General features: G+C 41.4%; 1 protein-coding gene across 9 annotated transcripts in view; it reads left to right on the forward strand.

The window, feature by feature from the left end:
* Positions 1 to 20,354, forward strand: part of NSD1 (nuclear receptor binding SET domain protein 1) — a 93,863-nt gene that overhangs the window by 58,683 nt on the left and 14,826 nt on the right. For 8 of the 9 annotated variants that reach the window (XM_075600815.1, XM_075600814.1, XM_075600820.1 and 5 more), the window contains 14 exons: positions 4,312 to 4,439; positions 7,770 to 8,016; positions 10,687 to 10,793; positions 11,130 to 11,196; positions 12,132 to 12,247; positions 13,450 to 13,593; positions 14,292 to 14,415; positions 15,664 to 15,864; positions 16,308 to 16,487; positions 16,884 to 17,040; positions 17,410 to 17,615; positions 17,702 to 17,814; positions 18,958 to 19,227; positions 19,936 to 20,052. In XM_075600815.1, the coding sequence (XP_075456930.1) occupies positions 4,312 to 4,439; positions 7,770 to 8,016; positions 10,687 to 10,793; positions 11,130 to 11,196; positions 12,132 to 12,247; positions 13,450 to 13,593; positions 14,292 to 14,415; positions 15,664 to 15,864; positions 16,308 to 16,487; positions 16,884 to 17,040; positions 17,410 to 17,615; positions 17,702 to 17,814; positions 18,958 to 19,227; positions 19,936 to 20,052 (2,177 nt within the window). The remainder of the gene's footprint in view (positions 1 to 4,311; positions 4,440 to 7,769; positions 8,017 to 10,686; positions 10,794 to 11,129; positions 11,197 to 12,131; positions 12,248 to 13,449; positions 13,594 to 14,291; positions 14,416 to 15,663; positions 15,865 to 16,307; positions 16,488 to 16,883; positions 17,041 to 17,409; positions 17,616 to 17,701; positions 17,815 to 18,957; positions 19,228 to 19,935; positions 20,053 to 20,354) is intronic. The other variant, XM_075600822.1, reaches the window with a different exon arrangement.

A 20,354-nucleotide genomic window follows, 5' to 3' on the forward strand; every position in this document is an offset into this window, starting at 1 on the left:
ATACAACAGACAAGGTCCTAGAATTCCTATAAAGTTTTTATAGTAGAGATTTGAGAAACCATCTGGGCACAGTGCTTTTGATGGTTTCAAAGAACCGACCGCTTTTCCCAGTTCTATTGGAATTATTTTTGCATTTAAAATTTTAAGATCTTCCTCCGTCAATTTCGAGAGGGCACAATCTCTCAGATAATCCTCAATCTCGTTCAAACCCGGAACTGTAGCATTCGGGGTTGAATTGTCTAGATTGTAAAGATCCATGTAAATTTTTTAGCAAATTCCTCTGCGATCCTTGAAGGGTTGTAGGTCACTCCCCGCTTTTTAACCTAATAGTGGGGACCGAAGCCCTCGCCTTAATTCCTTTAAATTTGTTTGCTAGTAGACGATCAGCCTTATCTCCTTTGTCGTAATACATCTGTCTAGTCCACTTAAGGGCCTTCTCTACATCCTCCAATTGTAGTCTTCTTAAGTTCCTCCTTTGCCTGGTTCAGAATTTTATATACTTTCCTTGACGGGTTTTTTTAAGTGAGCCTTCTAACTTTATAAAATTTTCCGTTAAATATTTTTGTCTTTCCATTTTTATTCTTTCTGTATGATGCTATTGAAATGAGATGACCTCTAATCGTGGCCTTACGTGCCTCCCACAGAGTCGCTTTTGATTCCACCGACACCATTATTAGGCCGAAAATAATTTTTACGCGAGTCTCCAATTTGTGCGCTAATCTCTGGATAATTTAGTAAAGAGTCATTCATCCTCCAATGAAATGACTGAGTCTTGGCGAAAGGTGGATCAAACAGAATAGCCTCCGCCGTGTGGTCTGACCAAGTATAGGCCCTGTATTTAAATGGACTAATACTTCCAGGATATTTGAAGATACAAAAATATTATCGATTCTAGAATATGAATCGTGTGGGGGAGAGTAGAAGGAATAATCTCTCTGCCCTTTAGGCGAGCAACGCCAGGCCAAATTCTTTGATTAGCCATCTAAATTTCTTTGCTACACTGTAAGGCTTTGGTCACGCGGCCGCGTGCACGCTAATCACCATGTGATGGTGTCCTCCCGAGCAGGTCCCAGTCCCTCCTCCCTGCACGGCTCACTACACGCTGTGACACGTCAGCCGACACGTCAGCCGACAGGGGATGCAAGAGAATTGTAATCCCAAGCGGCGACGCGTCACGTGGTGTGGCTGTGAGCCAATGAGGAGGAGGGGAGGGCTTCGGGAGGAGGGAAGGGATTCGGGAAGCTGGGAAAGCAGCTGCAGCACCAGCACCAAGGGAGCCCTCCTGCTCCCTCCCACAGACTCTCTCCTCATAGCAGATGCACGAGGGGGAGGGAACCCCTGGCAATGAGGAGAGGAGGCTTCGGGGAGCGGGGAAAGCAGCTGCAGCACCAAGGGAGCCCCCCTGCTCCCTCTCACAGACTCTCTCCTCAGGGAGGCTTCGGGGAGCCGGGGGAGGGAGCCCCCTGACACACACTGATGGCCCCGCCCCCGACATCATTGCCACGCCCACCCAACCCGTTTTGGCCACGCCCCCTGCTCCCTACAGACTGCAGGTAGCGGTCAAGTGCCTCTCCACGCGACGCCTGTCTGCAGTGCGGGCGCGTGGTCTGAGGCAGCGGGGCCTTAGCCTAAGTTATTACGGAATGTGAATGCCCTGGCTGTGTGGACTTGTCCATGTCCAGGTCTGGGAACACGTTAAAATCACCTCCTACAATATATAGCTGTTCTTGATCATCCCCCATTGACTCCAGTGTTTCCCTTAGAAAATCAATTTGTCCCTCGTTAGGCGCGTATATATTCACTAGTGTAATATGTTGGCCTGAGAGGAGGCCATGGACTACCCATGACCTCCCTCCCTGGTCACTCTTGACCCCCAGTGTCTGGAACGGAATACCCTGTTTTATCAAAATTGCTACCCCCCTTTTCTTACTGGTGAAAGACTAGTAGAATACAATAAGGTATGTCCTGCTAAAAGTATTTGGGGGTTCTTGGGAATCAAAATGTGTCTCTTGTAGGAAGAAAATATCCGCTTTCAAATTTCTAAATTCTTTTAGAGCCAGTCTGTTTACTATTACTACTGAAGCCTTTGACATTCAGAGATACTAACTTCAATGGTGTTTGACTAGTCATTTCCAATATCGTATCTCTCTCTCATGTGAACGTGCATTAAGTTTACTTAGAAGAAAGTCTTGGTGACTGAAGTCCGAGAGCATGTTTGAACATGGCGCATTTTGCACATCCTCTTTTCAGAAACGAATAATATAGGAACATTGTTGACACTGGTTTGGGAATCGCCTGCAGAAATGTAGAGGTCTCCAAGAAAATATATGGCAATTGCAAACTATTTAAGTAAAAAATGTCGAAAGAATGACCACATGCTACTGGCATATGAGTTGCACGGTTGAAAATATTATGCACTTTGTGAGGAGAAGGTGGTGGAGTACACAGTAGATTGGGATTAAAATTAATTGCACTGTCTGAGGCTCTTGATATGAATCTTCCCAAGGATATGCCCAGATTAATCTCATTAAATTGATTTGACATATTTTGGGGTACATCTTCTTTTGAAGTAGTGGGTATGATTCCAAAGAAGTAGAAAACAATCCCATTTCTCGTTGTCACTGCAACACAAACAATATAAAGAACATAATGAATAGTTGGGTAAATTTTAAATTACTTATTAACTAAACATTTTTATAGTTTAACAATAGTGATGTCAAAATATTAATGTTAAAAATGCCCTTTTACAAAATAAATACGTATGCCATACTCAAGTCCTAACGAGGGGTGTCTCCTCCTTGCAAGCACCGCCTCCAAGCATAGTTGGTAAAATTGCATAGTTGGACCAATAGGTCACAGGTGCCTGCTGCAACTGGTAGATGAAGAATCGGCTTTTAGTTAGAACTTGGACACCACGAGAGTATGGGCACCCCTGAAAGTCACTCAGAGCGACGAAACACGCTGGGACTGTTTCATTGAAGATTATTTTCGGCTAATAGCTAGCACGTTATTGCCTTCTTTAATCCTCCCTCTTTGGATCACGGAGGAAAGGGATGACGCTGGTCTGAAACTGCTGTGAACGCTGATCAGTGTGGTTTGTATATTGACTGCATTTGGATCACTTTGCGGCTCAACCCGGCGTCATCCATCTTTATTACCATTTAGTTTGCTTCCTGAACGGAAAACCATAGCAGACCCTGTAGCCTGGGCCATATTTTCTGGCAATGAAGATCCAACCGAAAGCTGGTCATCCATCTACCAGTGCAGCAGACTCCTGTGACCTATTGTCTCTCTCTGCGAATTATAATATGGAGCATGCGCTTCTCTTTTTGTTGAATGGATAGGTGATAGGTGAGCAGATAGCTGCTTATGACCAAGCTGCCATTTTTTTTAATGCCAAACCACGTTCCTATCATTTTTGTTTCTAAAATGTGCTCAATATCTTTAAATTTTACAAATATAATTTTAAATGTCCACCCCCCACCCAATTCAAAGTTTATTGAATACTGTGAAAATATTGATTTTGCAAAGTCAGGTCTTCTCAGTTGAAACAAAAGACAGTGCAAATGACTCCACACATGAATAAATGATTCCACAAAATAAGTAATGATATAACACAACCCAAGTGGGAATGTAGCTTCCACAAAAGATTTCCCAGGATGTCTTCTCAGTTGTCATTTTCCATTCAGGCGTAAAAAAGCAAAATAATTCAGATGACATTTATACTATATAGTATAAGCAGAAGTATGGTTACTCAAAGTGTGGGTTGGTTTAAGTTGTTAAAGTATTTCCTGAAGCATTAGCATGTCACCATGAGCATCACTGTAGCTGCCCCTAGTTATAACGTTTAACAAAAGTGCTGTCTTTTCAATTACTTATTGGTTAGTGAAGACATACCGGTGCCAAGGCAACCATAACATAGTATATTACATAAATTGAGAAATGTGCAAGTTCTGAAAGTGGTGGCAACGATTAAAGTATCATTGGTATCTCTACTGTTCTCTATTTTTAAGGACAGAGTAAATCTTCTTTTTTTTTTTTAAACAGATCAAAATGTGAAAAAATCGATATGCAAACTATGGGAGCGAAGACAACAGAGAACAAAATGAATTCACGATCTAAACATTTCAGTTTATGATTATTTTTTTGGCCCCTCCATAGACTAGTTGACTGATCTCTACTTGAGGGTTGAGAGGTAGTGAGTGTGTTGCCCTAATTTTTAAGACTGCACCGTAATAGTGATCCAACATTGTATTCGTTGGCTGCAATCATGGATATCAAGTAATGTTCCATATTGTCCTGATTCTTCAGTAGCTGTGAATTTGGGGAAGAAAAGCCACAAGAGGCGAAGAAAGAGGTTTCTGAAGTCTGTAGATGAACATGTCCAAACCAGCTCCCCCAAGAAGAGGAACCGCAAGCAGCTGGAGGCCTCTCACCAGGTTAGATGGACTCTGAGCACCTTTATTGTGTATATTCCGCCACTCCTATAAGGAGTTTAATTATGGAAAATTATTATTTGTTGGTAATTACACAGCCGGGGAGAAAATGTTGTTTAAGGTAACCAGACGTGTACAGCTAATTTATCATTGAAACTCCTGAAGGGAGATCTCATGAAAGAAGCTGGGTAACAATTGGATGAAAATTAGAACAAATCTGTTGTATTATAGCTTGGTTTTAGCTAAAAATGTTTCCATGTTTGAAAGGCTCTACAGGCCCCTCTGGTGGCAAAAATAACCCTTTTCATCCAATTTTATTGCCCAGGTATTAATGTATACACAGCTTTTGAATACAATGAGTTTATATGTGTAACGCAGTAGTTAATGGGATAATATCCCCATCTTGCCATGAAAATGAGCAAGCTACACTACAAACATATTGTATCTTAGCTTCACAAAGTTCTTCCAATATGAATTTAACTTTAAAGGTAGCTCATCGTGAATTCATGTGCTGTCTTTAATATGCAGAAAGAGTCCTTCCCTACGATATTAAAGGATCTTTGGGGGTAAACGGGGATTTGTGAATTGCGGTTCTATAGGTAGAAACGGTTGGCAGTGTATTACAGTATTACTTTATGCTGCAGAATTGTAATAACCAAAGTGGAGAAGCAATATAACTCTTATTTTTAATAGAAAAGTATAGAAATAATCAGGGTTTTAATTGCCAATGTTGTGATGCATGTTTTCAAATGTATGTATATTTTCATGTATCTTGTATATCTATGTAGTGCCAAACATGTACAAAGACCCAACAAGAAAGAGAAAGAAATGGAAGCGCAGTCCAAGGGGTAGTGGTGAAACTAAACACTTTTATGATAGATCGTGTCCTTAAGATCACAATCAAAACCAACAAAAAATCACAATTAAAATCAACCAATATCAATGTTAAAATAAATAGTGGTGTGCAAATGAAGCTGATGTGCAAATACTGCTTGTTGAGTCTCAGAGGGGTTATCCACGGGAAGATCCCGGTTTGAGATTAGAGTCCTGAAAAGCGTGCACTAACAGGGCATATGCCGGTTTAGAGGGGTACCCCAGGGTTGAGCCAATGCTCGGTGTGCTCACCCTGAATCCACTGGTGGTCCGTGGGGGTCCGATGGTTCTCTCCAGGACAAAGCCTCTCCGGTCACGCTGTTACAGGTTACTGGCACCGCACAGCCCTCCGGGTGTCCGGGTCTGACGTCACTTCCGGATATGACGCACAGGCCCTTCCCGGTTGTCTCTGGGCTGTGTCTGGCCTCCTCCGATCCTCCTCCGCAATGATAATGTCCGATAACAGGCAAACAAGCGCAAGACAGGTGCCGCTACCAAAGACCCAATTTGCTGTGTTGCTCACTTCACTCCACTGCTCCGAATGAAAGCATAAACCCTATGCTGCTCCTCCTACGCGTTTCACCATTAGATGGCTTCGTCAGGGATATCACAGCACTAGTCCAGTCATGATTTATAGTTTTACTGATTACAATTTCTCAAATTGGTCATCATTAATTTTAATGACATTAATTGGTTGATCCTAAAGTCTCAACGGACTAGTGCTCATGATAGAATGACTGGTTCATGTCACAAAACAGAAAAATGTTATAATTTAATTTTAAAAAGCAATACATTGACACATATTAAAAAAACCTTATGAATAAAAAACATGCTGGGCAATTTAAGAACACATTTGATCAATTATGCATGTTAAAATACTGTAAACACTTGTTACTTGATTAAAAGAAATAAATAAACATATGAATAAAAATAAACCATATATGGATTTAGGGCTATCAATGGAATAATCAATCAATAAAAAGGGGGAAACACATATTGACTAATTAAAAGATCCAGATCCTCATTTAAACCCACTGGACTAAGTGTTTGTAATTTAAAAATCCAGTAGGTCTCCTGTTTTCTGAGTTTTAAAAGTCTATCACCCCTCATAGTTGTTTTATTAATATGTTCAATTCCCACAATGGATAATCCCTCTATATTCCTATTGTGGGTTGTTAAAAAGTGTCTTGAAACCCCATGGCCAAGGAAACCTTTCAGGATGTTTCTTCTATGCTCTGTGAAACATTCTTTTAAACTTATTTTTGTGCGTCCAATGTAATAGAGGCCACAGGGACAGGTGAGCAGATAGACAACGTAAATAGTATTACAATTTATAAACTGTTTGATTCTAAATATTTCTCCTTTTACATTGGATGAAAACTCAATACTCTTATTCACAATGTGTTTACAAGTTAAACAGTTTGTACGTCCACATTTATAGCAACCATCTGGACATGAGGGTAACCACATATTTAGAAGGCTTACTGCCTTACTCAATTTATTTTCATTTTTTCTTAACATAGTTGGGGCTAAAACATTTTTCAAATTTCTCGCTCTTTTAAAAACAATCCCTGGTCTCTTTTTGAGGGTTTTGCCTATAATGGGATCATTTAAAACAATCCCCCAATGTTTCATCAGGATCTTCCTAATGTAATTGGAAGCCCCATTATATTTAGTAATAAATAGACAATTGTCTCCATCTGTGGGGTCATTGCTATCCTTCAGATTTGGTCCATTAATGTTTGCATTTTCTTGTATAAGGCATCGTCTGTTTTGTCCCTTTACCTTTAATAATGCCGCATCCAATTTATCTTTTTTATATCCTTTTGCTAAAAAATTTCTATAAAGTACACCAGCTTGCTCCTCAAAATCAGACTCTTTCGTACAAAGACCCAACAGAAATTTAAAAAAACAATGGGTTCTGAAATTACACAGGAATCCGTGCACCAAATGCTAAAGTAAATGTTACGAGAAGGGAATCTCTGCCCTGAATAGCTTGGTCACGTGGCATAAATACTGTATATGGAAACATAGTTCCGTGCTATGGAATGTGTTGGCGCTTTACAAAGAAACAATAATAATGTGTGGGAACTTAACAGTAGAAGTAGGTGTAAATGTAGAGGTTTGTAAGACCTGGCCTAAAAGGTAACTAAATTAATACGGGGAGATAGAGACGTATTGTCATGGGTTTGAAATGCTTAATTGAAAAGATTTGCTAGTGGCGTGGAAAGGGCACACATAAAGCACAAGAAGTTATGTGATGACATGACTAGATGAGAGCAAAGTTATAAGGAGAGAGAGGCCTTGGAGAGATGAGGACCTTGTAGTTAATATGGAGTTTAACGTTAAGCCAGCAAATGCATTTAAGGAGAGCTCAATAGGGGAGAGCATTTTATAGTTGCAGCAGGTTATGTAGATTGTAAAGTAAAGTCACCTATCCCCTCCTGCTCTTGTTTTAAGTCTGAGGTCAGTGATAAGAAGAGCGCTCCGAGACATTGCCAGAGCCCAGAGGTTCCTGCACCCTCCCCTTCGTCAGCGCATGCTGAGGCTTCCTCACCAGTGGCAACACAATCCCAAGGACCAGCAGCCAGCGATGTCTCTGAGAAGGAAGAGCATAATCCTCCTTTATCAGAGCAAACTCTATTTCCTCCCGATTCTTCTGAGCCGTCTCACTCGTCCATGCCAGGATCTCTGGAGAAGAAACCAGGTACAGACAACCTTTTGTGTGTGTGTGTGTGTGTGTGTGTGTGTGTGTGTTTGTCTAGAAAATTCAAACTCTTAATTACTGCAGTCTTTGGCGTAACACTTTTTTTGTTTTTGCTGGATTGGTTTGTGAAACATTACTTTGTCGTACATTGTGAACCCCTCTGGTTTTGTAGACATTGGGCAAGAGTATTCTGTCAACATCCTTCACTAGTTTTAGCTTTTGTTGTCTTCCTCTTCCCTGCCTGAATTTGTCTAGGAACGTAAAATAGTGACGGCCTTAGAACTGCCACAACCAGCAGACATTATTTCTCAGACATAGCTAGACTGTTATACTAGATACTGGACCATAGTTGGCTCCCGCAATTGGTAATTCCAGATATTACAGACTGTGGCAGTGGTTAGAGAGATGTTAAAAAATAGCACCAGTAAAGTTTGATTTTAGGGTCCTTCCCATCAATCTATTTACCTTGATCTTCTCTGTTTGTAATGTTTTTTTCAGTTATTTATATACTATTGTTTCAATGTAGCTACCTAATTGCATTAAATAAAAAATCATAATCATACCGTGAATTTGTTTTTAGACTTTGAATCCCTAAAGCATTGGTTTCCAACCTTTTCTTAATTAAGGAACCCTATAATGATATTGCGAAATTCTGTGGAACCTCAACCCTCTCGAATAGCACGTCTGAGATCAGATGCATTGTAATTTCTTCTGTATTTGGTAGAATTTTCAAATGACCTGAACATTGCATGGAACCCTTTATGGATGCCTGGGGAACCCACGGGTTCCTACTGTAGATACCCTGGTTGAAAAACACTGTCCTAAAGGAGTGCTTGTTTTTGAATGATCTCAAACCGGGCATGATCCTGAATGGTAAAACCGCTTCTGATGTTATCACATTTTCAGTTGCTTGTCTCAGACCAAGCATAGAGACTATATTCCTGAACTCAAAATTGCTGTTTTGCAACAAAAATGAAAAAGATATTTGGAACAATGGCTTCCTTTTTGACTGTACATTTAAAATTGGGAAAGATCAATTCTGTGGGAACCAGAATTCATAATATGAACATTATGGAACCCGAGTTGTCTCTGCTTTGGACACTTCTGGAGCTGTGTGATGTAACAATAAGACCGGTTTGTACTGAGCGGAATAATACATGTTTGACTAGTGTAAGTGGGGTCTACCAGCTATAATGTATGTCCATACATGACCTATATGAGTGTCACTGGTATATAATATTATTGACTGTTAAGTGTCCCTGGTAAGAGATATGTCCTCTGGATGTAATGGTTTCAGTGGTGTGAGTGGCTGAAAATTTGCTTCATTAGATGGGTGCAAATAAATGTCCCACCTTTCAGTGATATAGCAAATAGTCCACAGTCCGGTTCTTTTCTCAACTTATTGAGAGACAGACAGAACACATCTTTTATGGCATCATTTCAGTCAGTTACATCAGGTTTTCAGGCATATAGAACTTGGTTATAGAGTGGAGAATCTTCAGCTTAGTTGATGTTAAATGATTCAGCTGCAGCTTGGTGATAATGATTCTGGATATACATTTCTGACACTTACATACGATTTTACTTGCTTTTGGCTACTTATGTCTTCAGTCAATCATTAATGTTTAAACCAATATTCCTTCACATCCTTCTCTATTCTCAGAATTAAGAACTCCATTGTTCTGTCACTAAGTAACTATAGGATTAACTGTGTTCCTAAACTTTAAAACCGATCTCTATTGTATTGTTTTACAAAGTAACTATTTCTAACTACCCCAGTATAATTCCAAACTCATGAACCTATACTATTCAACTCAACAGACATTAAACATACCAAGTTTTATACAAAATAGAAATGACTAAAACAAGATATAGTTGTTTCTTGAGTCACAAAACATTTCTACACCTGCCTGTCTTCAGACTGATTTATGCCTTCTTATCTTGGCAGAGGAAGCTAATCATTTTCCAATATAATTTGTAACTTAATACTATATTCTTTATTTTAACTAGTTACGTGCTAAATATATATGTATATAGACAATATAATGTAATTCTTATTCAGCCTTTAAATCGTCCTATCTTCAGTGGCATCTATTGTTTTGTAATGCATTGTCTCTGCTAGGATAGGACAATAATAAACATATTTTCCCTAGAACGATATTAAGAAGTGTGTAGTGCTAAAGAGGGTTAACATGATAAGTATTTATTTAATAGGAGAAAAGACGCTAATCATAATTAATGTTAAACATATGCATAATTTGTTCTTAGATTTATTACAAGTTAAGGGTGGTTTTTAAATTAATTCTATTTTACAATATATCATATATCCTGCCTATCACTGAACATCAGAGATGGGGGGATAGTGAAAGGATAAGGAGGGAAAGGGCAAACTGATCTGCTGTCTGAGTGCTGAGATACATTTTACATTGGCAGATCTGCTTCTATTAACATCTGTGCATTCTGTTTATTAGCGACTATCTTTTGTTTGTAGCCTTGGAAAACTGGGCTTGGACTATACTGCCCTGACATGGGTTTAGGGTGACATTTCTGTTGAAGCATGCAGGCGATCAGTGTAGTGGTCACTTTATCCTGCTTGTAGAAAATATGTTTATAATCTGCTGTCGGACCAATGATTCGTTTTATTGCCTTCTCTTCTCTGTAATGTAAAAGGGATCTGTGAAAATGGGAACAAAGGCAAACCAGTGCCAACGCTGCCTGAATCCAGTGACCTGGACGCACAACACATCCCAGAGGAGAATACATTTTTCCCATCTAAGGTAATCTCACAAATTGACTATTGAGTCAAGTCGGTCATGGAAGGGTATTATATACTGCCTTGTGGCTTCTCGAGGACTTGTGGACTGTAGAGATCAACTAGCGTATGAGATTCCCATTGTGTGTGTATATGTTCTCACATATTTTTTTTTTTTTTTTTAATTGATTTTTTATATTCCTTTTTTGTTAACCCAATACAATCATTGTTTGTGTAAAAAATTTAAAAAAAAACTGAATGTTTATTTTTACAAAGCGAAATGCAGCTTTTTGATAGGTCAGTGACAGAATTTAGACTTCCAATCTGCCGTTGCAGTAGCCCTCTGTCCTCTCTCTTCCAGACCTCCAACGCTGTTCCTTTCAAGACAAATGCCCTAAAGTCTTGCAAATCTTTCAGGTTCAGAACAGGTAGGTGTTGACAAGGACATACTGTAACCGCTCTGAGCTCCCAATGGCTCTCATAGACCCTTATTCTATATGCTGTGAAGACACTTCCTCGTGCTTGGGAAGATTTTCAATGGAGCTGATATTTTTTCCAGCCCTGGGAAGCTGCTTTCCAGCATATTGAATAAGGACCATAGAGCTTCCAGCAGAGAGTTTCCATGGGACACCATCCCTTTGTAATTTGCCCATGCAGAGGATTCCGTGATTTCCTGAGGTTTGTTTGTCATATTTAGTACAGGCACTTTTTGAGGGTTACAGATTTGCATATTTATGTGCCTTTGATACAGACTACAGTCACTAACAAATAAAGTGTAGGCCTTGCAAATCCCTGTTCACCATATCCAGCAATCTAATTTGGTAGGTTGGGCAATAATTTGCCACGTGGAGCCAGTTTTTACTCCGCTACCCATCTCAATTGATCTCAATTTATCTAATCGGAGAGAATATATTTAGATACTACATATAATATCTCTGGTTTTGTGCAAGACCTAATTATCTCTGCGCAAAATTAATTGGATTAAGCAGGGCATTCAGGTAAAATTAGGTGTGGTTTACATATTGTGCCACTAGCTATTATATTCTCTACCGGGGCCAACGCATTTAGCCGTATGGCAATTTAAAATGTATTGGTTCAAAATGGGAGTGGTCATGGGGTAGTCGCTTGTCTTTGAAGTTGAAAAGCCTAGTTTGAGACCTCAGACAAGCTACTTCTGGCTTTTGGGAATGCCTTTTCTCTCGTTTGGATTGGCACAGGGCAATATGTCCATAATAGAAGAGCGTAATACCTCATGTAAAGCGCTTACTGTGTAAGAATACCTTTAGAAAGGGAGCGCTTGGCAGGCACATAGCGTGGGGGATTTCCTGTGTTGAGCTCATCTCTGATTCCTTTCCTGCCTCAGCATCCAACCGGTTACCAGAATGTCGTAGGAGGCGCAAAAGGCTACGGCTGGTGTCCTCTACTCGGCAACGCAAGAGGGAAAGATGCTCGGCCCCCCGGGAGGCCACATGCTCGGAGGTAATGAAATGGTTGATCTCCAGCATCGTTCTCTTCCAACCTTGGTATAAGTGGGGGTGTTATCTATCTGACTATACAAGCATAATATACTGCACTATTAGTGGTAAAAAATGGCAACGTTTATTCACATAATACCAATCTGCCCACATTTCCATCCCCAGCGGGGAGATTTAAGGTGATTTTTGTAGTATGCAAATGCATGTAACTTTTTTCATCATCTTATAATTTGGATGAAGGAGCAACCTTTCCTGGTTGTGCATGCTCAGATCTTTTAAAAAGATGCTACTAATGGTTATTGCTGCAGAAAAGTAAAGAAATGAGTGTGTCAGCCGTGCTCCTGAAGTTTGTTTACATATGTGCCCTAAAGAGTACCAGGAACATATTGCAGCAAATGCAACAAAATCAAACCAGTATTATGCAAAAGCCAGTAAGTTCTCACGACTCCTAGAGAATGCCTCGGGTGCACGTCCATCACCAGCCAAGTTTGTTCAGCATATACTGCATAGCTCTCCCAAGCGAGGGGGGGGGGAAAGTGGCACTCCAGAGGTCTTTTTTTAAAGAGAATATATGAACAAATGTATTCAACCTTTTACAAAGCCAGCAATTTGCATAAGCATACGTTCAAAAGCACTTAATGTTTGGTCTACAGATGTTGCTGACGTTACCGCTCCCGTTAACACGATGAGTTGCATTAATGCAATTGTGTTATTGAACAGTTGCGTGGTTAACGCACACTATTTAGTTTGTCATTTCGCATTAAAGGGGCTAGTGTCTGCTACATATGCTTCTTCAGATTCAAATAAATGTAGATGTAGGAACATCCACACCAGTGTAATGACTTTGCAGCTGAAAATAAATGTGTAATGAAAACTTCAATCCTATATCAACAAACCTTAAAATGAAAGCTCTACCTGTAAAATATGTTCAGTATTGTGCTATTCCCTTTGCTACATTGCACACTCTTCTGGCAGCAAGCGAGTTAAAGCTGCCCAAACGTTTAAAAAGGCAATTTAAGATATAAACGTATTCTGCTGTATCAGATGTTTAAAAAGAGATTTTGACTTAATCTCTGCTCTGCTGGGTTTTGTTTGGGGCGCTGCCATTTTTACTTGACTGAGCACCCCAACTATGTAAAACGTGGGGGTAAATTGGCAACAGAAAGGACCTTTAGTGTGCATGACGGTCCTCGTATGTCTGTACAGGGAGAGCTGCATGAAAATGGGGTTGCAGCCAGCCCAAGTGACACAGCTGAAGATGGGCTGGAACATGAGCATGGGGGGTCCTCAAGGAAGAACCAAGGGGAGCGTGGGGGAGGAGGAGCCGCCATGAAAGAGAATGTGTGTCAGGTGAGACGTGATCCAAGGTAAAATCTGATGTTTCTGTTTGTTTTGTTTACTGTTCAGTACTTTCTGGAAACCCATTTCTCCACGGCCACAATAAGATGGGAGACGTTTTTGCTATGAAGCTCCTTGATCTTTTTTTATCTTGTATGCTCCATGTAAAATTTCTCAAAAGGTACTTAATTGAATAGGTCACTGGGGCGGGGGTTAATATTGAACGACTGTTGATTTTATGCATGCTCTAAGCACATTGACCTCATTGCACTGTATGTAATTAGTTACCACCATCGACCGCTTTAGCCCTCATATTATTTTTATTTTATTTTTGGGCATTTATTTTAACTATTAAAAACAATTGTACCACATACCTGTGATAATGTACATAGAGTTTCCGGTTACATTGTGTATTGTTAACATGCTTTCTAACAATACAGGATTCTACATTGGTCAGGATTGACCAGTTTTGAGCATGCGCCATGTGTTCTAAACAGTCTTTTACACTGCATAACTTCATTATATAACAACGTTTCACTTAAAAAGAGGCTGTCATCCATATGGTCCTGCACCAGTCCTGTAATATTATAATTAAAATTTTGCCGCCGATCATAGATCAGTAGTCCTTTTTGTTTTTTAAACATACAGAAAGCCTTTACTGCATTCCTAATGTAGCACTCTGGGAGACTTTCTCATGTGTTCCTATCCAGGTGTGCGAGAAGCCAGGAGAACTGCTGCTTTGCGAGGCTCAGTGCTGCGGAGCGTTCCACCTGCAGTGCCTCGGCATGAGTGAGATGCCTCAGGGAAAGTTCTTCTGCGGAGAGTGCTCCTCAGGTACAGGACTGGCTCTGCTGCGTGGAGAATGGGGGGTCCTTGACTCTTACGAAGACCCATCACAGATGCTCCCTGTTATTTCTCATTGTAGTTTTATGGAAGCACAAAGCCTATACAATCTGGATAGACTCTGCGCTTCCGCCTAGTTATTGACATTTTTGAGAGAGGTGCAGCTATCGAGTGTGTACAATGAAATGGAACAGAATTTTTTTTGATAGATACAAGATGCATGTGAAAAGTTTCCATAGTCCATATTCCCAATTTTAGGAGTTTTATTTAGTATTACTGTTCCGATAGCGAGCACCTACATTCTCATTCTTTCTCTTATGTTGCCATTGATATTTTCCAATGGCCGTTTCCTACTTGGCATGTTAATTATTAATCTTTATGTATAGCTTTATAGTGCATTACAATCATTAAAGCAAAAAAAGTAGGTCTACGTGTTTAAAATGTGACTATGGCTTTGTTAAAACAAATCTTTTATGGTTTCAATTATGCATTGCAGGAAATTTACCATTAAAATCTTGCGTTTTCGTGGTCCGTATGTAAAACCATGGAATACTTTCACTTGATTTATGGATGCCACTGTCCAATAATTGTTACAATATAGTGTATCAAACTACCAAGAGCATTTGTAGCTGAACTAAGATTACTTTTTTAAACCTATTTGAAGTTCTTGTTAATTACTTCCTGTTTCTAAAAAATGTCCAAGTTGGCCATCTTTTTTATTTGGGTGCTGTTTCTCAATATGAAAAATACCCGTGGGGGTGTGAACTCCAGAGCTGAACCATGCTATTTTTAGTTCTGGGGATCCCCCAGTTCCGGCCATACTTACCACTAAATTTGCCAGCATAGCATCCTTGTTTGTCCACTGAATTGAGATGGCCGTCCAAAAGGAAGACACAATGGATGATGTGGCTTCTTATTGGCTCCCAGGACGAGCAACATTTCAGCAGCCTTGCGTTTGCCACTCCCGGGGCAGATACCAAGATTCTTACTGATGAAGTTACTGATGTAACACGAGGGTCCCCGAAACGGAAAATAATGTGGTTAAGATCCGGAGTTAAAATAAAAACACGGCTGTTTTCAGGATGTAGTCGTATAATAAAAAAGCTGTCAACCAATATTTTAAACACAGTGCTTTTCTACACTTCAGACTTGAAGACTGATTTATAAAGAAGTATTTTCACACTTTTAAGATTCTTATAAGCGACCCCCATGCATCCATTTGTTTCTCTGTACATTCAGGTGTCCACACCTGCTTTGTGTGCCAGACACCTGATCAGGAAGTTAAGCGCTGCTTGCTCCCCCTGTGTGGGAAATTTTATCATGAGAAATGTGCCCTCCGGTATCCTCCGACTACACAGCAGAATAAAGGCTTCCGCTGCTCTCTGCACATCTGTGCGACCTGCCATGCCACCAACCCCAGCAATCCGTCTGCATCCAAAGGTGAGTGAGGCTTGAGCGGTCCTATGTAGAGAACGAAAGTTCCCCCCAAAAAACATATTGAAACAGTCCCAATGAAGTACAACTGCTGTCTTGTGCGGTCCTCCCTAATACCATCCAATTCACAGCAAACAACATTAGAGAAACACCTACAGGTGTGAGGTTCCTTTTGTAGCTCGTACAGTGGTAAAGGCAGAAGGGGTGGCACCACACAAACTCAACATAAATAAATATGCATGGTCTTGTCTTGGATCTAATCGATTTATTTTATCTTAGTAGATATTTTTGGGTATCACCAGAGGCTGACTAAGTGCATAGAGATACAGTGTAACAGGACTAACTTAAGGAATGCCATAAATAACCCTTTCCTGGCAGAGCAAGTGAAACAATTTCTTGGTATATGATGCCTTTTTCCCAGACTGGTTTAACTCTGTAATTTGCAACAGGCCGCTTGATGAGATGCGTGCGCTGCCCAGTTGCATACCATGCCAATGATTTCTGCATGGCAGCAGGGACAGTTATCCTGGCTTCCAACAGCATTATCTGTCCCAACCACTTCACACCTCGTAGAGGCTGCAAGAACCATGAGCATGTCAATGTCAGTTGGTGCTTTGTGTGCTCTGAAGGTGAGCTTGCATGATGAGGGTCACTACTGTGCTGTACTTACTGTTAGAGTCTGTAGTGGATGAGGGGTTTCATTGTTCCTGTACATGGTCCTTTGTGAAATGAGATGTAGGATGGGAGATAGAATGGGTTGCGGATGTTTTGATGCATGTCTCTGGAGTAGAGTGTAGAATTTTGGGGCTCTGTGGAATGGGTGTGGTTGTGGTCTGTGGATTATGGTGTGAATGTAGAATGGAATAAGGGTGTTGTGGTGGGAATATGTATGTTTTTGTAAAGCTTTTTCAGTTTAGTGTAGAAGTTGGTTGTGGAATGTGAATAACTGTTTCTTTTTGTTGGTTTGTCAGTTTTGTTTTAAGTGTGTGGATCTTACCTAGATGCATCTATTGTCTCCATAACAGGAGGGAGTCTCCTATGCTGTGAGTCCTGTCCTGCTGCTTTTCACCGCGAGTGTCTGAACATAGACATGCCAGAGGACAGCTGGTTCTGCAACGACTGCAAAGCTGGCAAAAAGCCACATTACAAGGAGGTGGTGTGGGTGAAGGTGGGAAGATACAGGTAAAGAGGAGAGCAGTGAACCAAGGGTAGCATTGTTCGTATGAGTCCTGGGCCTGACGTCAAGCAACATTACTGATAATGGTTTGGGTGGCTTGTCCATTATTGATAAAATCCTTACTACAGATCCATGCAAAGTTTTAAACCAAGTTACTTTATTCAGTTTAATTGGGATGGTGGGAAGCCTGTGGTGAAAAGGGGTCCCTGAGGAGGAACAGCAATGAAGGGTCCCTGTACCAGTCTTGAGCTGTGGTAAGATGTGTATCTCTGCACCATGTACATCTTGCTGTTTGTTTGGATATGCTTGATCTGACATCCCTCGGGGTGATATGGGATTGATGATCCAATGATCACGTGTATCTATTTTCTCAGGTGGTGGCCGGCAGAGGTTTGTCACCATAAGAACATTCCTGTGAACATTCAGAAGATGAAACACGACATTGGTGAGTTTCCCGTCTTGTTCTTTGGTTCCAAGGACTATCTGTGGACCCACCAGGCCAGAGTATTCCAATACATGGAGGGGGACGCCAACAGCAAGGACAAGATGAGCAAGGGGGTGGACGCCACTTACAAAAAAGGTACAGAGAAAGAAGAAAGCGCTGTCTTACACTTTCGGAGGTTAGGTTGCTGCTTATTTTCTTAACGGGTTTTGCTCTTTTTCCAGCGCTGATGGAGGCTGCAGATCGGTTTGAAGAGCTGAAGGCTCAGAAAGAAATAAGACAGCTGCAGGAAGAAAAGAAAAACGACAAGAAGCCTCCACCATACAAACACATCAGGGTAAACGCAAAACTTGCACATTCTGCACATGAAGGGCAAAACCCCCACTGCAATATGAAAACTGAGTAGGTGACATGCCTACGTAACCCGGTATAAAGAACCAGGGACCAACGCTGCCATCCCACCATACAGACTCATTAAAGGAGCACTCAAAGTCGTCAAATCTTGTTGCAGTTTTTTTATATAGCATTGAAGCAGGGGGTCTCCGTAGCTGAACCTCATTAATTTTGGCTAGTGGGACCCCCTACCTCCGGAGATATTTGCCTCCGAAGTAGGTGCTGGTAGCCACTCGAGCTGGGCTTTAAAGTTTAAAGCTCCCGCGTCACATGGGCCAATAGGAAGCCGCACCAATATCATCATGACTTACTATTCGCCCGCAGTGCGCAAGATCTTTAAACAGCGGCCATTACGTGCTTCCGGACAGCCAGCTACCGGCACCTACTTCAGAGGTAAGTATCTGCGAAAGCAGGGGATCCGCTGAGCTGAGATTAACAGGGTTCAATTACGGAGACCCCCTGATCAATCCTATATCTTTAAAAAAATTAAATGATTTGCAAACAATGTGTTGCAGACATCTGACAGAATAGGTGATATATATTCCGAGACTATTATTTATTACTATTGCCTATTTGTTGTAGATGTCCAGCTCCACAGCGCTATTTTCGTTCTATGTACGCAGCGCTGTATATAGAATTTTTTGCAGGCACAGGTAACATAGAAGTTACAATCTGTTTTTGGAGGCAGCGGGAGCTGACACCTGGATTTGAACCAGGTTCCCCTGCTTCAAACTCGGTGCCATTGTTTTCAGAGTCTGTGCCTTTACACACTGAGCCACTTCAACCACACATATTCGAACATCATCTTTGCATGTATGTTAAAAGGTCACATTTTCATGAATACCGTGTTAAGAATCGATCTGATGCTGGCATACATCTGCTCAGGGACTGGTCACTACATGCTCTTGGTCACCCAAGCCATTCTGCCTCAGACAGAAATGATTCCGTGTTCGGTAGTATGTCCTGAGTAGAGTAAATACAGTGTGTTAGTAGATTATAGGCATTGGACAGTTCCTTAACGGTCGTGTGTGTGTATATGAGTATTTTAGGGTCCTTCGCCTGGTTAACAGAGTACTTCTCTTTAAAGGTGAACAGGCCTGTTGGGAAAGTTCAGATCTTCACTGCAGATTCGTCCGAAACCCCTCGCTGCAACTGCAAAGCTGCTGACGAGAACCCCTGCGGGCAAGACTCAGAGTGCATTAACCGCATGCTGCTGTATGAGTGCCACCCCTCTGTGTGCCCGGCTGGGGAGCGCTGCCAGAACCAGGCCTACTCCAAACGGCAGTACCCAGAGGTGGAAATCTTCCGAACACTGAGCCGAGGCTGGGGGCTGCGCTGCAAGACGGACGTCAAAAAGGTGTGCGGATTTCTTGGCCTAAAAAAGAAGCGCTTCTCCATAATTTCAGCTCAGTATATTGCTGCTGTTAATTTTGTATACTGCTGGCCTTTTGCAACGTCACTTAGCCTAACAAATCCAGGGGAGGGTCAGGAGCTCTACACTTACAAGCAAATCCCGCCAGCATCGGAAGCCTTTCCGTTTTAATTTTGTGATCAGCAGAACACTCAATTTAAGGTGTAATGCTAACCCCTTTTTTTAATTTATTTGCAGCTCTTTGACGGTTACTTAACTACTCAGAAACAAGACATGCATTGCTCTGATTTTGTAAGCTTAATGGTTTTCATGAACATGTCTTCCCCCTCCTCGTGCAGCCATTTACAATGAAAGCACTGCACTAATAAATCTGCGATTTTGATATACGTGTTTCCTGTGTAAGTAGAATATGGCAGACTTGAAGCGCCTTGTTCTCTTGGCACCGTCCTCCTTTGCCTTCTGGTCGAATAATTAAATATTCTCCTTGGTGTGTGTGCTTCATCACCTCTGACTCGGTGTGACACCACAATTCATATTAACTGGTAACTCTGCATCCTGTGGGGGGGGGGGGGGGTTAGCTAGTAGGTGTGTGGGCCGGGGAGGGGCTTTGTTTAATCAGCCTGGAGGTGCACATAATTTCGCTGCTCGCATCTCTTCATTTAGCTGTCTCACCTCAATTTTTGTTGTTGTTAGGGTGAGTTTGTGAACGAGTATGTGGGGGAGATGATTGATGAAGAGGAGTGCCGCTCCAGGATCCGTTACGCCCAGGAGCACGACATCAGCAACTTTTACATGCTCACATTGGACAAGGTAATGGCCAGACAAGAAGGGGGGGGGGGGGAATGGACTGTCAGGAAAGTCCTGCATGTCTACTGTCACGTACGGCACACCTGTGAGCACGTGACCTCCATATGGACAAGGCTTAATACACAGCTCACAAGCTGTCCCACTTTTCTACCTTCGCAAAGGTCCCTCAAATGGACAATCTCTTCCCTCAATCTGTCCCCATATACCATTTCTCTTCTACATGTCCCCATATACCATCTGTCACGAACGGCACACAAGTGAGCACGTGGCTTAGGTTTTCAAGCAGGGTTAATACACACGGCTGG

Source organism: Ascaphus truei, chromosome 5 (assembly GCF_040206685.1).
Source record: "Ascaphus truei isolate aAscTru1 chromosome 5, aAscTru1.hap1, whole genome shotgun sequence".
NCBI classification, from domain to species: domain Eukaryota; kingdom Metazoa; phylum Chordata; class Amphibia; order Anura; family Ascaphidae; genus Ascaphus; species Ascaphus truei.